Source organism: Sceloporus occidentalis, unplaced genomic scaffold, assembly GCF_023333645.1.
Source record: "Sceloporus occidentalis isolate IW3139 unplaced genomic scaffold, rSceOcc1.0.p SCAF_2, whole genome shotgun sequence".
Classification (NCBI taxonomy): Eukaryota; Metazoa; Chordata; class Lepidosauria; order Squamata; family Phrynosomatidae; genus Sceloporus; species Sceloporus occidentalis.
This window is the reverse complement of record NW_028316982.1, coordinates 127,458,130-127,471,934: the sequence shown is the minus strand read 5'-3', so window position 1 is coordinate 127,471,934 and position 13,805 is coordinate 127,458,130. Positions and strand designations below refer to the sequence as shown.

Sequence of the window (13,805 nt, the reverse complement as noted above, 5' to 3'; positions counted from 1 at the left end):
CTGCAATGGGATCTGAGGGTAAGTCCAACAGCCCCACTTGCTCAAGACTCGTCCCTAGTATAACAAGCCCCTCTCACCTTATAATTGCCTTCCTGTGAAAATAGCAATAGCAAGTACACTTGCTCCCTCACATTTGTGGCTTTGACTTCTGCGGATTTGATTATTCATGGATTTGATTAATATGTTCTCTCTAGGAATATCTTGGTCCTCCGACACAACTCAACTGTAACCAAAAGTTGCACTGAAGGACCTAGAGATTCCTAGAGAAAACACTCCAGTAGGCATTTGTATCTCCTCCAGCACAATTCTATGGTCAGTCTGGCAGATGTTGACCACAGAGTTGCAATGGAAGACCTGGGGGTGTTCCCATTTGGCAGATAAAATGGATTATATTGGCGTGATTCTGATTTGGATTATGTTCCGGGAATAATTCGAATTTTTTCCATCGTTTCCATTACCAAAAGGGGCAAATTACCTCAATTCATTTAGACCCTGTTTTCGTTCCCATTTATTTTAAAGCGGATTAACTTGCTCCCTGTTCCCATTTGTGTCCACAAGCTGTCAATCAAGCGCATAGGCTTCAGACGTCACAAGTCTAGGGTTTTTTTTTTATTTTTAGGGCAGCCAATGAAAATTGGCTGCATCCTAGGCTCTTCTGTTGTGTCTCTCCAGACTAGAAGGAGGCTTGGCAAATCGGATCAAAGAGGAGAAGGCAGCGGGCTTCATTATTGAGGAGAGAATCTTTGAGGAAGAGAGAAGATAAGACTCGACCCCCCCCCCCAGATCCCTGGGCGTCCAGGCTCTCCTTTCCCCAAAATTGCTTTGCCTCCCCCATTGCTCCCTGGGCTGTCTGGGGGGGGGCGATCAAGCAGGGATGTCCTGCAAAGCCCATCCCATAGTTCCTCTGGAAGGAGCCTCCTTTCCCCAAAATCTCTTTGCCTCCCCCATTGCTCCCTGGGTTGTCTGGGGGGCGATCAAGCAGGCATGTACTGCAAAGCCCATCTGCTGCTCAGGTGCTCAGGCAGAGGTGAAAAAAGAAAAATAATAGTTTAAAATGGTGTTCAATGGCTCTTCTCACACATTGGTGTATGAATGAGGAGCAGAGGGGAGGTTGCAATCCACCGGGGGAAAGTCTATGTGAATTGAAGAAAATGGTGCTGGCGATGCAAAAAGAGACCAAAGAGGGTGACACCCCCAGGCCAGCCCTTTGAGCGCTGCTCCTCCCATCTCCAGGTTCCCGCATCAGACACCCTTGTCGTTCCTATTTGGATACAGCGAATCGTACCCCTCTTTCAAAAATAACCCACTTTATAACCTACTATTTTTTTAAACCGGTTTATAGGCGTCTAATTCGAATTATACGATATAATTCGATTTTGAATCGAATCGCAGCGGAAACGATTCTGGGGCATTGACACCCTCCTAGAGATTTCTAGAGAGGTGTACTCTCAGGTAAAATCATAATGTTTTTGTTATTTGTGGTTTTCCCACATTCACTGGGGTCTTGTGTCTCTATCCCCAGCGAATGTGGAGGGATGTGTGTATATTTCTATACCGCTTATCAGTGTACTTAAGCACTCCTTAAGCAGTTTACAAAGTATAAACTAATTGCCCCCAACAAACTAGGTACTCATTTCAGCAACCTTGGAAGGATGCCAGGCTGAGTCGACGCTGAGCCCCTGGCTGGGATTGAATTCAGAACCTTGTGGCTTGTTTAACCACTGCACCACCAGGGCTCCTCCCCGAAAACATTATTCAGACAGGATTATTCCCTTCAGTTGTGCCACCTGCATAGGATTCTTGGATTACAGTGTCCAGACCTGTTGACACGTATCCCCTCCCCTTTTCACTGATTGTTGAAGTGTCAGAGAATGGAAGAAAGAATGCAAGCCAGTGCTAGTGTGTGTGTAACACAGCAATCTGCTTTCTCCACCAGCAGAGCGCTTGCACCTCACCTCCTTCCCCACAATCACTGGAGGGCAGGCTCTTCCCTTCTTCCAAATTTCTCCTTTTCCCACCTCCTCATTGGCAGCCCTTTACCACCTCTTTCTCTCAGCCTCACTGGGACCCACAAGCCCTGCTGGCCAGGGCATGACCAGCTGAAGATGGCAATCCCTGGGAGGGAGGAGGATGCAGGAGGAGCGAGGAGGGTAGCTATTTGGACCTATCCTCACTCCTTTCTCTTTCCTCACAGCACTGCCTGGCCAGCACCTGCCTGCCCCTCTGTCTGTCTCTGTATGTCCACCATGCTCTGCTGATGCCGCTGGGGCCTTGGTTGCTAGAGCTAGAGAGAGAGAGAGAGAGAGAGAGAGAGAGAGAGAGAGAGTAAATACAGTAGTGTGCGTGTGTAGCCAAGTGCCTTCCTGGCAGCACGTGCACGCCTCATCCCTCTTTCACATGATCACTGGAGGTGGGCCCTTGACTCTATCTGAATTTCTCCTTGTTCCCCCTCTTCACTCCCCCTCTTTCCCATCTCTCTCTCTCACATACAAATGAAGGCAGCTTCCACTTCCCACTTTTATTGTCTTTGTCTCTCTCTTTCTCTTTTCACATTTCCCATCAGATTGCCCCCCTCACTTTGACAGATGACATTTCTGGCAGCAACCAATCAGCAGCCATCATTACCCCCCCCCCCCAAAGGCTTTGCTTCAAGCTTCCCTTCCTGCCCCCCCCCCCCGCCCCAATCAATACACCTTGGTGTTGTCTCATTGCACAGCCTCCCTCCTCTCTTTCCTTCTTGGGAGGCATTGGCAGGGGCTGACCCTTCCATCCGAATTCGGCATAACAGTACAATTGAACTCTCGCACTGGAAATCAGAGCATGACAGAAGCTGTACACGAGGTCATTACTGGATTTTTTTTCTGTAAGTAAAAAATAATTATTTTTAAAAACTGTTTTCCATGGGACGATAGCAGAAGAATGACATTGTTATGTGGTCAGCCTAAACAGAGGCACTATTATGCAGATCCAATTGCACTTTAATTACCCTGTGCAATCAGATCCAGAAAATATGGTTATTTGCAGTCTCCCACCAGATGGGGTGAGAATACTGTATTTACCATACTGTAGAAGGTTAGTATGACAAAGAGAATTAACGTATTCTCTGGACAGATAGACTTTACTTTTTGTAACAATGAGTATAGTTATGCTGAAATACAGCAATAGAAATGTACTACAACATTGGAAATGTGCAAGAATGCTGAATTAAATTGATCAGTTCTTGAATTTTACTTTGTAAGCAGATAGATTCTTCATATGAAATGAAATTTATTAGAAATGCTGCAGTTTCCAAATAGTGAAATGCCTATAAAATGGCTTCATGAGATGAGCAATTTCCTTAATGACAATGAGATATATGTGGTGCAGATGTAATATAAATATATTATTGATATTCCTCACAATGCAATGTACTATAAGTGCCATGTTAAATGAATTTCCAGTGCCATGAACGTTATAATTTGATATGGGTACCTTATAACACAGAGGCTACCAACCTGGGGTGCCCACAGCCCCAGGGGTGTGAGACAGTATTTCAGTGGGTACAACCAAGATAATGGGTTTTTTTTAATTTCTGAATAAATTAGAATCTAATTACTCAATTTAGATTTGCATTTCATGCAACGAGTTTTTTTTAAAAAGTCCAGTTTGTTCACTTGCAGTAGTTCATTTGTGATTCAAAAATTAGAAATTAGACTACTTCATCTTCAAATGTGATATTACTTTTGTACAGGGTGCAATCATTAATCAAACATTTTCTAGGTGTGTGGGGCATAGAAAAGGTTGGGAACCACTGTTATAAGAGATCATGTATGTGCCTTGAACATACCATGGTTAAGAAAGCAATATGCCTAGACTACATAAAGACTATGGTAAGAGATATAATCAAGTCTACAGTCTAAGCCTACTCTCAAATTTCTGTGAAAGCAAATGTTCCTACACTGCACTATCTGTGTGAAATGTGTAACTACATTTGCTAATTGTTTTACTTAATAAATATAGAACAGATTATAAAGCCACACACTTATTTTCCTGGTCATATAAATTTCTTAATAAACTCAGGCAAAATCATACAATTTATCAAATATAATATTTAAAAATTAACAAAAAGTAAATATATTAAGAAAATAATTAACAATTATTATATACAGAAAGTAGCAGGGAATGTTTTGCAAAATTGACTTTACTGACAAATAGTACTTACAATAACATTACTTGACTGAACTGCTAAAGTGAATAGAAATCCATGAAAATAATTTGTCTATCACAACAACTTAAAGTCTTGTATTTCCTCAAATGTCAAGTTGTAGTCGTGGAATTATAAGGAAACCAGCTTCACATAGAACTGTTTCTAGCACAACAACTACAAGTATTCTACATTGAAGTAAACACAAATTAATTTCTTCAGATATCAAACGTGAAATATTCATAATGTATATCCTTTCCTTTAGTAGTTTCAGTAGGAAGCTGTATGAGCTTGCCTAAAGGACAATAACATATATTGAAAAGCTGTGGTAGTAGACGACTACCTTCAGACCCCTTAGGTCATTTTGAAAATAAACATCTTGATTTCTCAGCATTGTTGGCAGCAGGAACAATATCACATTTAAAATGTCCTAATGTGGTCAGACTTATCCACTCATGTTGAGAGAAATCTGTGTGTACTAATGCATCTCAAAAATTTGTAGTCATGTGTAACCCAATGATAGGTAGCTTTGCACAACTGGGAATGTTTTGCACTATATACCAAAGTCTAAATATGATATGTTTTATCCTATAAGAAACATGATTGAAAGCCAAAAACCAAATAATTCTATCCTGCGATTTTTTCTCTCTGAAGATTGAAACAAAGAAGATCTCTCAGTTCAGGTTGCCCTGTTCTCAGCATGAGAAAAGATATAATTAGGAACAGCCCTGTCAGCTGATTCTTGTGCATACTGCTCTGCGAATGCCTTATAATGACTGGCCAAACATTAATCAGAATAGAGACTGCAGTCAAGAAATCAGAACAAGATTAGGAAGGGCAGCTATGAAAGAACTAACAAAATCCTAAAGAATAAAGTTGAGCACTAAAATTAAAATCATCCAAGCCATTGTATTCCTCATTATCATGTATAGATAGTGAAGAAAACAGACAGGAAGAAAATTAATTCATTTGAGATGTGGTGTTGGGAAAGAGTGCTGAGAATGTGATGGATGGCCAAAAAGACAAACAATTGTCTGGAATCCAAGATGACTAAATTGAGGATGTTGTACTTCAGCCACATCATGAGAAAGCATGACTCATTAGAAAAAACAATGATGCTGAGGAAAGTGAAACAGAAAAAGAGGAAGACTGTATGACAGATGGATAGACTCAGTCAGGGAGACCACGGGCCTGAGCCTATGGGACCTGAGCAGAGAGCAATAGCAATAGCATGTACATTTATATACCACTTATCAGTGAACACAGCACTCTTTAAGTGGTTTACAATCTGTAAGCTAATTGCCCCCAACAAGCTGGGTACTCATTTTACTGACCTATGAAAAGATGGAAGGCTGATTCAACCTTGGAGTCCCTGGGATTGAATTCACAACATTGTGGCTGCAGTACTGACATTTAACCACTGCACCACCAGGACTTCAGGCTTGGAGACAGCTCATTCACAAGGTCACTATGAGTCGAGGTCAACTCTAAGGCAGCTAACAACAAACAACAATGGTGCAATTTCTTTTCAGTCTTAAGAACATGGAATAGGGTATGTTTCTCTTGAGCTGACTGGCAAAGAGGAAGTCAGGCCAACAGCAGTCTTTTCCCTTAATAATCAGTTTTTGAGGAGGAAGTTCATAGTCTTGTTTCAGTGCCTCCTTACTGGAGGATGGACAGTGAGGGAGATGCTGCAGTTATCTGCAACATTTGTGGGATGTTCGTCTTCTTGCTTATGGATGTGGGGAGCTTCACCTGCAGCAAGTGCAAGTTGGTAGACCTGTTGGAAGAGACAGTCCAGCAGTTGGAGGCCTGGGTATCTATCTTTCTGCATATTAGGAAGCAAGATGTTTTCCTGAACAGAACAAAATGGGCTGTCCTGGTTGGGGAACACATGGAGGAATTTTCTGGAGAGGAAGTCACTTAACTTACAAGGAGGTTGATAGATGGAGGAATTGTCACACACAGAACTAAAAACACCAGGGATCATTCTGGGAGCTTGCAGCTACAGAACCAATTTGAAGTCCTCCCCCTTATCAGGGATGATGAAGGAGAGCAGCATGGACAGTCCTTAGCAGAAGTGCAGGAGATCCCTGTAGAATCAGCACAGGGAATGGCTGCTGCTAAGCCTTGGAGGAGGTGGGTAGTGGTCCTGCGGGACTCCTTGCTGAGGGGTACAGAATCAGTGGTGTGTGTGAAATTGACAAGATATCTCAGGAGGTGTGTTGTCTCCCTGGGGCAAAGATTCATGATGTGATAGAGAGGCTGACAAGACTTGTCAGCCCTACTGACCATTACCCCTTTCTTTTGCTTTGTGTTTGAACGAATGATAATGCAAGGCGCACCCTTCAGAACATCAGATGGGATTATGAGGCTCTGGGTAGGAAGTTGAATGAACAGGTTGTCATCTCATCTCTTCTCCTAGTGTGGCAGTAAAAATCAATAATTAATATGTGGTTCATATATTAATTCCTATAAGCATATAGAAGTAGCTAGAAAAATGTGGACTTAACATGAATTTGGAGCCTCAGTAAAGAAGAATGCTGAAGAAGAGTTTTTTCATGATGGGGTAAAAATGGCAGAGTGACTTTTTTTTAAGGATGCTTGCCAGATGTCTGGTACTTTACTTTCAAGTCAAGTATAGTCTGCAGGCTATAGCTACCTGATGAACAAATGGCTATCTATTGACTACAGCTAAACAATGGATACACAAAAAGGGTCTGCCACTTCTTTGGGAGAGGACCACTATCTAGATGGCTGAGTACTTAATGCCATCAATAGGTGAGGCAAACTTCTTTTGTCCTCATTCTTTCAGGTTGCCTGTGAAACTGGTAGGGCAACTCCCAGAACTGGTTTCTTAAGGTTTAATTTTACCTTTTTCTATGACCAGGTCCAGCAATGTTTAGCTGGCTACGTGGTCAGCTCACTTTTAGGGTAATGGCGGCTTGCGATGGGGTCAGTCAGGGGTCATGATTTTTGATCGCTTTATATAAATCCAAACTCGATAACAAAGTAGACCACAAATTGAACATGAGTCAACGTGAGATGCAGCAGCTAAAAAGGCCAATGCAAGTTTTGGCTGCATCAATAGAAGTATAGTGTCTAGATCAAGGGAAGTAATAGTGCCACTCTATTCTGCTTTGGTCAGACCCCACCTGGAATATTGTGTCCAGTTCTGGACACCACAATTCAAAAAGGATGTTGAGAAACTGGAGCATGTTCAAAGGAGGGTGACTAAAATGGTGAAGGGTCTGGAAATCATGTCCTATGAGGAACGACCTAGGGAGCTGGGGATGTTTAGCATGGAGAAGAGAAGGTTAAGAGGTGATATGATAGCCCTGTTTAAATATTTGAAGGGATGTCATATTGAGGTGGGAGCAAGCTTGTTTTCTGCTGCTCCAGAGACAAGGACCCCCAAGCAATGAGTACAAGCTCCAGGAAAAGAGATTCCACCTCAACATTAGGAGGAACTTCCTGACAGAAAGGGCTGTTTGACAGTGGAGCGAACTCCCTTGGAGTGTAGTGGAGTCTCCTTCCTTAGAGGTCTTTAAACAGAGGCTGGATGGCCATCTGTCAGGGATGCTTAGATTTCCTGCATGGCAGGGGGATTGAACTGAATGGCCCTTGTGGTCTCTTCCAACTCTTTGACTCTATGACTCTACTGGGGGTGGTCCCATGGTTAGAAATACTAAAAATGGAGTTCAGGATGGATGGGAGTTTCACAAAAGGGAGATACTGAAGGCACAATTTCAACTGTTCCAGTTGGGGAAAAAATGGGAGATATCTCAAGAAACTAGATGACTAAAGAACTTTCAATGGAGCTAAGTTTTAAACAGGGTATGCATAAGAAATGTAAAAATGGGGAAATCACCAAAGAAGAATTCAAACAAATAGCAAGCACGTATAGGGGTAAAGTCAGAAAAGCTAAAGCACAGAATGAATTAAGGCTTGCTAGAAAGGTCAACAACAATATAAAGGACTTTTGGGGGGTATGTCTGCAGCAAAAAGAAGAAGAAGGAAATGGTAGGGCCACAATGTGGAGGAGATGGGAACATGCTAACAGGGGACATAGAAAAAGCAGAATTACTCAACACCTTCTTTGTGTCAGTGTTCTCGGAAAAGGAAAAGGGTGGTCAACCTGAGGAAAATGGAGCTAGTACAGGAATACTTTTTTTAATCTAAATGAATTTAAGTCTCCAGATGAACTACACCCAAGGGTATTAAAAGAATTGGTGAATATAATCTTAGAGCCATTGTCAATAATCTTTGAGAACTCCCGGAGAACAGAAATCACAGCAGCCTGGAGGAGAGCAAATCTTGTCCCTATCTATAAAAGGGGGGAAAGAAGAGGATCCTAACATTTATTGTCCAATTAGTCTGGCATCAATACCGGGAAAGATTCTAGAGCAGATCATGAAACAGAGTGTCTGTGAACATTTTGAAGGGAATGCCATAAATACAAACAGTCAACATGGATTTCAGAGAAACAAGTCATGCCAGATTAATCTGATCCCTTTTTTTTTAATAAAATTACCACCTTGGTAGATGAAGGGAATGCTGTGGATATTGTATATCTTGTTTTCAGTAAGGCCTTTGACAAGGTCCCCGATGACATTTTTATAAACAAGCTTGTAAAATGTGGGTCAGACAATGCAACTGTTAAATGGGTTTGTAATTGGTTGACCAGCCGAACCCAAAGGGTACTCTTCATCCTGGAGGGAAGTGACAAGTGGGATGCCACAGGATTCTGTCTTGGGCCCAGTGATACTCAACACCTTTATCAATGAAAGAATAGGGGGCTTGGTTATCAAATTTACAGATGACACCAAATTAGGAGGAACAGCTAATATCCCAGAGGACAGGATCAAAATTCAAAATGACCTGAATAGATTAGAAAGCTGGGCTAACAAAATGAATTTCAATGCAGAGAAATGTAAAGTACTGCACTTAGGGCAAAAAATAAAAAAATAAATAAAATGCATAGATATAGGATGGGGAACATCTGGTTTAACGAGACTACATGTGAAAGGAATCTAAGAATCCTAGTAGACCACAAGTTGAACATGAGCCAACAGTGTGATGCAGCAGCTAAAAAAACCATGCGATTCTTGGCTTCATCAAGTATAGTGTTTAGAGCAAAGGAAGTAATAGTGCCACTCTATTCTGCATTGGTCAGACCCCACCTGGAATAGTGTGTCTAGTTCTGGGCAGCAAAATTCAAAAAGGATAATAATAATAATAATAATAATAATAATAATAATAATTCCGTTTTGGGGATCGAGGTGGATAACAACAGAGTTTAAGATACCAGTAAATAACAACAAGGTCTCCCATCCCTCTATCCCACCCCACTTAAGATATCAATTTGTAAAATGAGATCAAATAATACAACATCATAAAATATCAGAAAAAAATTATTCATTACACGATAACAACAAAACATAGGAGCACATATGGACAGGTTTTTTCATTCATGACCTAGTCAATCTGGATAGGTGAGCCTGAAGAGATGTTTTTACTGCCTTCTTAAAAGCCTCAATTGAGGATATTTGGTGGATATTTGGCCATGCCCTGCCTCTGAGGCTGAGAGAGTGTGACCCTCACAAAAGAGAAGAAGGGGCAGGGTGGGGTGATATGGCAGGAATTCGGCCATGCATAAAACCTAGCATTCAAAGGGATTCCCAGGAGTCATCCAACCCCCCTTCTACCATGAAGGAATATCTAGGAGTTGGAGTTGAAGCTGAAAGCCTGTGACTTGCAAGCATCCGCTACGTCAAAATAATAATAATAATAATAATAATAATAATAATAATAATAATAATATGTTTTATTTATAGACCGCTATTCCGCAATGATCATAGCGGTGTACAGTAAAATCGTAATACAATACAAAATACAGTTAAAGGAGGGAGAAGTCTCGTCCTTCAGGCAGTCCCTGATGTTGCTGGGTCTGCCTGATGGCTCCCTCTGAGGCCGAGATGACAGTTGAGGAGGGAGGGGCCTCTTCCTTCAGGCAGTCCCTGATGTTGCTGGATCTGCCTGATGGCTCCCTCTGAGGCCGAGATGACAGTTGAAGAGGGAGGGGCCTCTTCCTTCAGGCAGTCCCTGATGTTGCTGGGTCTGCCTGATCGCTCCCTCTGAGGCCGAGATGACAGTTGAGGAGGGAGGGGCCTCTTCCTTCAGGCAGTCCCTGATGTTGCTGGGTCTGCCTGATCGCTCCCTCTCAGAATGGGCACCGCCATTTTGTACATGCTCGGCATATACTAGGATTAGGGGCGTCCAGAAAGGACGCCCCTTTCTAACCCTAGTACATGCCAAGCACGTACTTTTTGGTGGTCTGGAACCTGCCCAAATTGTATAAAACCCTGTACCCACTGTACATTTGGGTCCCTGCCAAAGACACCCTTGAGCGCTCAAGTTTTCTTTTTTTGGGTTCTAATAAAGTTCAATATAAGTTCAATATCTTAGATCAGAACTGTGTGGTCATTTCCTACTAGTCTAGCTGAGACTGCACCTTGTTGCATTTCTGTCATAGTTTCTGAGAGCCATGTTTTCAGTTCAGACATTTTTGCTTCTGTTGGAGAATGATGGACTGGCTGTTGCTCAGCTCCTGGCTCCTCCTTTTCTGGCTTTCACTGTGTTTGCCATTATTTTTCTGTTTACAGCCAGTTTTCTATTATCTTCCAAAGCAACTCTTTCTTCTGATCTCACTCTACTGAGGCATTTAACAGGTTTTGCAGGCATCTGAAGGTTTTGCATTTTTAGATCTCACCCATGAAGGGAGATTGGTTGGTGTTTGCTTACTGCTTTTGGACATTTGCTAGCTAGCTCTGGCTCCAAAACCAAAAGTAATTTTTAATTGCTCTTTACGTCTGTCAGAGTCCAATTATTTGACTCACCCCCTTGCTTAAGACTTTCATTCACAGTTCTTTTATGTTGTACTTACATTTGCTTTAATGTAAGAGCAGGAATTGATTATATTTTTATTTGCAGCAAGGCTGTAGTTTTCTTTGCTACTCTGTCTTCAGTCAGGCTCATTCCCCCTGCATTATAACTCAAGGCTTTTTTATCACTCATTGAAAGAAGTGGGTTTACATCCACAAAAACTCATGCTAAAATAAAAACCAGTAGGTGTTGCCACATTCCTCTTTTTCTCCACCTTTCTTCCTCCTTTTTATACTATAAGAGACTAACACAGCTACTTCTTTCAAAACTTTGAAAACATCATGGAAAGCTCATAAGTAAACTTAGCAGTCATAGCATAAGAGGAAGTGTCTAAGGATTTTTATGCGTAGCAGGAGCAAAGTTCACAATGGAGGTAAATAAGTAGAGGATTTTCCCCAACATATATATTTTAAATATTTAACATACTTATAAATAATTTGGAATCAGAGGTGAGTAGTGAAGTAGTAAATGTGCAAACTAGTAGTCTGGAAGTTAGTGGCTTGTTCCAGTAATGTATTTTGTTAAGTACTTGTAAATTACTACCTAATTTGTTAATTTAGTGGGGGGGGAGGTTGCCTTTTAAGATCATTTTAATTATTTCTACTTGTTAGACTGGTTTTATTTTACACTGCCCTGAAATCTTCATATAGAGTGTGTTGTACATATTTTAATTTTTTAAAAATAAAATAAATAGTATAAGTGCTGAAAATCCACGTGTAATATAAAGAGTTCCCAAAAGGATATTTCCAAACTGGACAGATGGGCAACAAAATGGTAAATGGAGTTAAATAGGGGTAATGCAAATAGAGGAGAAAATCCTTAACTTCCTATATACACCAGTTGGCTCTGAACTGGCAGGTCAGATTAAACAAAAAATTTGGGTGGGAAATGATAGAGGATGGCAGGGTTTATGCATAATATGTAGAAAGTAAATAAAGAGAACTGTTCTTTCTCTCATGTTAACTACTCCTTTTCTTTCTTTCTAGAGTTGGATTGCCCAAACTGCAAGCAAATTTTCAAGTGTGAATACTCCTATCTCTCTCATGCACGCTTTCTTTGCTTCTCAGAAAATATCTCCCATCTCTTGAGAAATCGTTCTGCCCCAAAAATCATGAAGAGTAGGTTAGTGGAGGAAGCCACCAACTTCCAGAGTCTTGCTAGAGACCTAGAGCTCAAAATGGCCACTTGGAAAGATGATTCCGATGTGGGGGAAAAATGAACTGTGACAAAATGGAGAATAATCAAGGCAGAAAAACTGTGCTGTTGGAGAAAACAAATGGTCTATATGACAAACTTCACAGTGAGAACAGGGATGAAAAAACTGTACAGTATGTGTTAGAGGGACCTTTCTGGAAGTTCAGTGCAGGGAAACAAATAGTTGTTAATAAGGATGTACTGGAACAGAAGGAGAGTGCATTCACTGAAGTGAGGAGAATGAAGCTGATAATTGAGAAACCTAAAAAGACAGAACAAGGAAACGAAGAGGCTTACTTTAGGAAAAATGACCAAGTTTATTGTTCATCAGGCAGTGCATTCTCTTGTGTATGGCCCATCAGAGCTTCTGAGGAACCAAAGAGTGCTTTCAGCAAGCCTGCAAAAGGCCTATTGGACCAAAGAGCAATGGCTGCCACTCATCATGTGAGTGATCCAGGGAGATGCTCAGGGAAGCTGTCAGGATGCATCAGTGCCACTGACCTCAAGAAGTACAAAAACCTTTTGACTTCTAAGTTCTTTGTGAGTGATTTGACGAGCTCTCCATTGCTGCAGACTGATATTGTTCAGAGCAACACTTTCCCTTATATTTCAGGATTATGGCCAAGGCAGACAAAAGAGCACATGCAGGTCACATCCACCTCAAACTCCTCCTTTGCTTCCTTGATGCTGTTGCCTCCTACCTTCACTTCCTTTGGCACAGAAGCCCAGAACTGGTGTGCAAAATGTAACCTCCCCTTTCGCATGACGTCTGACCTTGTGTTCCACATGCGCTCCAATCACAAAAAGGAGAGTGTTTCTCCAGGGTCCTGTGGCAAAAGGAAGCGGGAAGAAAAAGTGTCTTGTCCTGTCTGTCAGGAATATTTTCAGGAGCAGCATCATTTATCTCGTCATATGACTTCTCATTTTTAGACTTAACTTGATCATTTGACAACTGCCATCTGCCGGCCTGAGAGGGAGTTCGCCAGGCAAGTCCAGTTCCATCAGGACTAAGCCTGAAGGAAGGAGACTCCGCCCTCCACAACTGCCATCCGCCGGCCTGAGAGGGAGTTCGCCAGGCAAGTCCAGTTCCATCAGGACTAAGCCTGGAAGAAGGAGACTCTGCCCTCCACAACCGCCATCCGCCGGCCTGAGAAGGAGTTCGCCCAGCAAGTCCAGTTCCATCAGGACTAAGCCTGAAGGAAGGAGACTCCGCCCTCCACAGCTGCCATCTGCCGGCCTGAGAGGGAGTTCGCCAGGCAAGTCCAGTTCCATCAGGACTAAGCCTGGAAGAAGGAGACTCTGCCCTCCACAACCGCCATCCGCCGGCCTGAGAAGGAGTTCGCCCGGCAAGTCCAGTTCCATCAGGACTAAGCCTGAAGGAAGGAGACTCCGCCCTCCACAACTGCCATCCGCCGGCCTGAGAGGGAGTTCGCCAAGCAAGTCCAGTTCCATCAGGACTAAGCCTGAAGGAAGGAGACTCCGC

At 42.3% G+C, this 13,805-nt stretch overlaps 1 protein-coding gene across 1 annotated transcript; it reads left to right on the top strand.

Annotated features, from left to right (window-relative positions):
• Positions 1-2,698: 2,698 nt before the first annotated feature.
• ZNF488 (zinc finger protein 488) lies at positions 2,699-13,739 on the top strand. The gene is given in 3 exon segments (XM_089507943.1): positions 2,699-2,863; positions 12,115-12,341; positions 12,344-13,739. Coding segments are annotated over 2 exon segments (1,011 nt in total). The 5' UTR covers positions 2,699-2,863; positions 12,115-12,239; the 3' UTR covers positions 13,253-13,739.
• The last annotated feature ends 66 nt before the right edge of the window (positions 13,740-13,805 follow it).